Source organism: Pundamilia nyererei, unplaced genomic scaffold (assembly GCF_000239375.1).
Source record: "Pundamilia nyererei isolate P.nyererei 1_Seehausen unplaced genomic scaffold, PunNye1.0 scaffold00001, whole genome shotgun sequence".
Taxonomy (NCBI): Eukaryota; Metazoa; Chordata; class Actinopteri; order Cichliformes; family Cichlidae; genus Pundamilia; species Pundamilia nyererei.
The window spans coordinates 2889366-2895937 of NW_005187402.1; the positions used below are offsets into that span (position 1 = coordinate 2889366).

Genomic DNA, 6572 nt, shown 5'->3' on the forward strand with positions numbered 1-6572 from the left:
GTGTGTGTGTGTGTGTCTGACCTGTGTTAAACATTGTCTCAAACAAATCACATTAGTCCAGCCGACCAAACTAATGTGATTTTTCTATTAATGTGATGCCCTGGGTGCATCCTGTGTGTGTGTTAGGTGTTGAGTGGACTACACTAACATCTTCAGTTCGTGTCAGCTCATTAATTTACAACCACCAAGTCTGACTGGCCAATTCATTACTTAATTCTTTTACACACACATTTGCGCAGACACATACACACACTCGCACAGAATTTCAGGCTTTTTTACCTTTCTCATGAAAAAAATGTTTTTTTAGTCTGTGAAACTGTGTGTTTCATGACAGATCGGCACAGTTTTTATGACTATCTGTCAAGCTTGTCACTGATTAAATGACTGCTGTTGGTGCATGTGTAGTGGGAGATGAGGACGAGCACTAATTTGAGAAGGTGAATGAGTGATCGTGTGTGTAATAAATCTGCCGTGTGTCTGTACATGAGTGTGTGTGCAGTGATGCTGAATCTCTCCTGCCACAGTATGACTTAATGCATATTGCTAAATCTATAAATGTACCAGTTAAGTATGTGGCTGTAATTTTAAACCGCAAACTGGTGCAAATAAAGTCGTTAAATCTTTGGTAGTGACTTAACTCAACACAAATTACACCTGACACATCATACAGAGTGCTAAAACATGTTTACATTGACTTATAGAGCTAGCCAATGTAACGATCCACAACCTGTATCCTGTGTCCAAAAAGCACAGACCCAGCAAATTTTGCCAACAATGGCCCAATGCCAGTGAATATGCTACTGAGCCATGATTATATATATTCCTGTTATGACAAGCTGCTGGGACAGACATGTGTTTGTATTTGATTCAGTTGTATTTTTGACGTGGGATACTTTGTATCACAAGTAATTTGGAGTTAGACCAGACCAGTGGTTCCCAAACTTTTTTTGCTAGGCTTACCTTTGTTTTACAAGAAAATCTTCGCAGGTGAAGCCAAAGGCAAGATATCATATCTTCTAGTCTTTGGCTTGGAAGGAAGTTGGTTTGGAAGCATATTTGACTATGCTTTTGTGTGGGAGGTGGGAGCCCCATCAAAAACCTGTCCATTATGCTAGCAGTGTTAGCTAAGCTAAAGCCAAACCTTAAACCCAGATGTGCATATTAAAATATACCCACATAATAAAATTGGTAAGACTCGGATCAGGCCCACTCAATGTGCTTACACATGGCCCACATACCGCAAAGAATGATGACCCTTTGGTGGCCCAGATTTGGTTTGCCAGAGGTGGCCCACACATGGGCCAGCACAAGGCAAGTTGCAGACACACTGGTGGTCCTGTCCTGGCCCATGTGTGGATTACCTCTGGCAAACCTGATCTGGGCCACCAAAGGGCCGTCATTCTTTGCAGTATGTGGGCCATGTGTAAGTTGTGTGCAGCCACGGGCCAGTTGTAGACACACTGCTGGCCCTGTGCTGGCCCAGAACAGTTTCAGCTCTGGCCCCAGATGTCAGCCTAATGTGTACCTTAATCAAGCCATGTAATAACAACATAATAGTGCAAAAGTAACATGACGAAACTCTGTTCAGACAGTGAATGGACTGACTCTTATACAGCGCTTTTCTACTCGCCCAGATTACTTAAAGTGCTATACACAACACATTCACAATATCTCACACTTTCTCTAAACTGAGTGCTTCCTAGCTACATTCATTCACATTGACACTCTTGACATGCAGACTGGAAGAGCCAGGGATCGAACTACTAACCTTGCGATCAGTAGGTGACTTGCTCCAACTCCTGAGCTATAGCCACCCACTGGCAACGATGAGTAAACCGTCACTAGGCTTTGGATAAAGTGTACACTCACAAACCTGCATTTGAAACATTGGCTACCATAGCAGTATAGTATTCCAACATGGCATTTGGGTCTTCTAGCTAAAATAGGAAAACAGGAACATAAATAGTGCTTCATTGCCAGACCTGATCCACATCTGGTTGACATACACCCTGCCATGACACCAGTCAGTCAGAAGCACCAGCCGGATCCAGGGAAGACCTGTTTTCTATGGGCCTGGGCTGCATAAATCAAACCACAATCGAGCCAGATATGGCATGCCATGCCATAAACAGTGACGTCATTGCCAGACCTGGTACACATATGGTTGACATACACCCTGCCATGACACCAGTCAGTCAGAAGTGCCAGCTTGATGCCAGATCCGGGCCAGACCTGTTTTCTGTGAGCCTGGGCCCATGAAGCAAACCACAATCGAGCCAGATATGGCATGCCATCACATAAACGGTGCCATCTATGCCAGGCCTGGCCCATATCTGGATGGCATACGTCTTATCATGCCAGAAGTCAGCAGTGCCAGCTTCATACTAGATCCGGGCCAGACCTCCTTGGTATGTGGGTAGAGGACATGTTCATCTGAACAACTTTCCTCCAGATTCCATTTTCCTTACTTAAGTCATGCTGTGATATTGTGGTCAACGGTATCGTTCCACTGCTGGGGGGAAAAAAGATGATATCACAGCCAAATTTTAGATGCCATTCAGAGCTTATGGTCTGTTCTAATCCAACTAGCATACATACGCTATTTATGACAACACTAATAAACAAGAGGGGGAGAGTACAGATGAGAGACATAAGAGGTATTTTGAAGTGGATGACAGAACCAGAGGCTTTATTGCTACAGGCTGTAATTCAGAGGGAAGGCCTTGTGGCAAGTGCCTGAGGGTGACAGTTAAAACAGAGCACAGCTATCTGAGGCTCAGACCACAAGGAAAACTAAAAGAAGTGAGAGGAATGAGGGACAGAGAGGAAAGGAAAAAAACAGAAGGGCAAGCTCTTTGTCTTTTTTTTCGACCTCTAACATCTCGCCATCTCAAACTTGTCTCACATCTACAAGTTGTTTTCTGTTCGTTCTTGTTGACCTGGACTCACCCCAACACTGCCGCAGCACACTTCCTCTTTCATCTGTTCCTTTGGTCATGACCTCTCCCTCCATGTTTCATATTCTGAATTTCTGTCTTTTTATCTCGCACACATTTTCTCCAATTACTAAAGCAATACTTAGTAAGCAGTCCTTACTTTTTTTTTCATACTTGGTGTATGAAAAAAAACTCTATACAAATAACAGTGAAGAGAAACATTTGGTCGTAGGGATGAAATCAAAAGAAAATAGAATGAACTTTGTTTGTCTGTTCTCACAAGAAGTTTATTTCTGACACCCTCCTGTGTTTGTACCTTCAACATTTAAGAAAAAAATGCTACACTTTTTTTTGTAACTCGTTTAATCTTCCACTATGTTGCCCCCCCTCCCTCCCCTGAAACAAAAGAACAGACTAACTGTTAAAATATTTACATTCAATGTTCTATTGCTTTGAAGGTAAAGAATAATATTACCAAAGAAATGAGATAAAACAATATCCCTGTCACTCACACTCTCTGGCTCTCTCACATCCTCGTTTCTTTCTCCTGTCAAGCATTTTTCTTTATGTTTTTACTTATACATATCTTATATAAACCCTTGGCTGAGTGAGGATTTTTGTTTTTGCTGTTTATGTTCGTGTTTCGCTTCCTGTGTTGTTTGAGTTTTAATCAGTGTTTCTCTCTCCTGCAGTATTTGGTGTATAATGGTGTATGTCCTCAATATTTCTCTTCTCTGTGTTCCCCCTCGCAGTGGATGGATGCATTGACTGGTCTGTGGATCTGAAGGAGTACCACGTATTGGCTGGTGAGCCTGTTCGAGTTAAATGTGCCTTGTTCTACAGCTACATCCGAACCAACTACACCATGGCCACAAACGCCAAGCTGCGCCTCATCTGGTACAAGAACAAAGGCGATGCAGAGGTGAGCGTCACTGGTCTGAACTACAACTGATGTGGAAGGAAAGATGAGGCAGGGAAGAAGAATCATGAATTTCAAGGAAGACACCATGAAATGGAAATTTAAAAAGTTAATTACCAAAAAGCATTAATTTAACCTAACCATAACCTGAGCAGCCCTGAGACTGCTTAGAACACGGATGTGACCTCTGCGCCGTTGGCTTTTGGAGTCTGCAATTTTGAAGCCTCGGTATTAGCGATTTTTTGTTTTTTTAACACCACGTGCCATGTGTTATCAAATAATGCCACTCGGTTAGCGTGCTGTTGCCATAAACCTTATTGGTGCAGCTCACACAAATATCTGCTCATTAGTGCTACATACAAGAATTTTACACTTCAAACCTTCATGTTTGGTCTGTACCACGCAGCAACAGATTTTCAGTCAGCACCTGAATTTGCAAAGTTAACAAACCAAGACCATGATTTTTTTATTTTTTATTACACCAACTGGAATAAATAAAAAGATAAGTTTTCCCCCCAAAAAAGCTGGATTAACCATCTGGTTGAGTGGAAACGCTCCACAAATTGGAGTGTAGTTTTTCATGTTTAAATTTCTTTCCAAAAAGGTAACAGAGGTCCTTCAAGCTGTAAAAAACTCAAAAACATTCAAGCATTATTTTTAAAGAATAATTTGCTTTCTCTAATTATTATAATAACTGTAATTATTATATAAGTATAGGTATATGTAAGCATAAATTTAAAAGTACAAACCTCCTGGAGAAACAGGTTCAGGGAGGGGCGGCCAATCTGCTGCGACGAGTTGGGAGTGAGGGAAGGAGACAGGACAAAGATTAATAACAACTAATGATTAAATGCAGAGTTGTGTATAAACATGTAGTGAGGGACAAATGTGAGTGAAGAAGAAATCAAAGAAGTGCACTCATTTGTGTTTATCACTAACTTCCATAAGCCTGTGTATATTAAAATGTCTCAAATTATGAACAGCATATCTGAGTAGCAAGGTAATACTTGGTATATTATTAAAATGTATAACATTTTTTCATAGCAACCACATTACCGTTGTCAATTCTTGGTCAAGAGGAAGTCGTTACAGATTATAGATACATGCTCTGTATCGTTGATTCCATTAATACATATTATAAGAGTCCTGTTTTATTAGATTGGATAATCTTCTACTTATTGTATCTTTTAGGAGCCCATCATCTTCTCGGGTCACAGGCTGAGTAAAGAAGATGACTCCATCTGGTTCAGATCTGCTGAATTGGAAGACAGTGGATTCTACACATGCGTTTTAAGGTAATGTGGATGCATGTCAGTGCACAGGCCTGTCTGACTCCATTCTGACCAGTATCCTGGCACTGTAATGCATCAACCCTGAAGTAAAATAATTACAACCTAGTTTCTCTTACAAAGTAGGATTCAGAATTATTTCTGGTTCAGATGGGTGCATTGTTTGTGAGAATCACATAAACACAGCTCTTCTCCCCAGACGGGAGCTGGGTCAACGTGAACACACTCAACAAAACACAGGCTTTATTTTGAAGTTTCACTTGCAGCCCCAGCACATTTACTTCATAAGACTAAATAAACAGAGTAAGGATTTCAGCAGCATGCAAACAAAATATCGTTGGCCTGACTCTGACCTGCAGCAGGGTTCACGAGGTTGCCGCTGCATTGTGGATTTCATGGGAACAAACTGAGAATAAATTTCTGACTGACTCTCTCTACACATGTGGTCCATTTGCATAGCGAGGGCAAGAAGCAGCACTATTTCCTGTCTGAATGAAAAAAAATAAACACTATTTTATTTTATGATTAAAAGCCCCCTGTTCTTACTAATCAATCAATCAATATTCAAAACACAGATGACCGATGGATTACAAAACGTTTCATCATATCTTAAGCTGCTATTTTATTATTTGACAATTAGTCAATTAGTAGGAAATTAGCATTTTTTGAGGTGTGTTTGCAATATCAGAACATTGGTTTTATGCCTTGCAGGTGAGTGTGTGCGCCTGTGTGGACATTTGGTGTGAGATGGTGCACCTGTGCTTGCCAGTTGAGTGGCATCCTGCCATTTTATTCAATTGAAAATGTACAATATGACAGTTGGTACTACATCAGAAACTGAGCCCTGTAAGGCCCTCTAGAAATATGTGTTTATGTGTAAATTTGTAATGACAGCGTAGTGTGGTGGAGCGGGAGGAAACAAACAGAAACAAATCTGCACAACTGCTTCAGTTATTGTAGTATAAATTCAAATTTTTATTTGTCACACACACACAACCATACACAGTATGACATGAGGGTGAAATGCTTGTAGCTGTGCAATGCCCAACCATTAAATGACAGTGGTTTTGCAGTATTTACAATTTACAGGTTACTACAAAAGTTTACAAATTAACTTAGAAATTTACAGTAAAAAAAAATGTGCAAATAGTAGAAAGAGATTATAAAGATTTTAAATTATAGGAAGTGTGCATAAAGAAAAACCAGCGTGTGTGTGGTGATGTGATGTGTGTGTGAGAGTCCAGTCTTATAGTGACGTGTGTGGGAGAGTCCAGTCCTACACCTGGTTCAGGGCCCGAATAGCCTGGGGGAAGAAGCTCCTCCTCATCCTCTCTGTTTTGGCCTTAAAGGAGCAGAAGCGCTTCCCAGACCTCAACAGTGAGAAGAGTCCATTGTTGGGATGGGAGAGGTCCATCATAATCTTCCTAG

The 6572-nt window shown here is 40.9% G+C and overlaps 1 protein-coding gene across 4 annotated transcripts in view; it reads left to right on the top strand.

The window, feature by feature from the left end:
- The window catches only part of il1rapl2 (interleukin 1 receptor accessory protein-like 2), a 479888-nt gene that overhangs the window by 279726 nt on the left and 193590 nt on the right, over positions 1-6572 (top strand). For all 4 annotated transcript variants that reach the window (XM_013913212.1, XM_005719422.1, XM_005719421.1 and 1 more), the window contains exons 3-4: positions 3689-3858; positions 5047-5150. In XM_013913212.1, coding sequence (XP_013768666.1) covers positions 3689-3858; positions 5047-5150 — 274 coding nt within the window. The remainder of the gene's footprint in view (positions 1-3688; positions 3859-5046; positions 5151-6572) is intronic.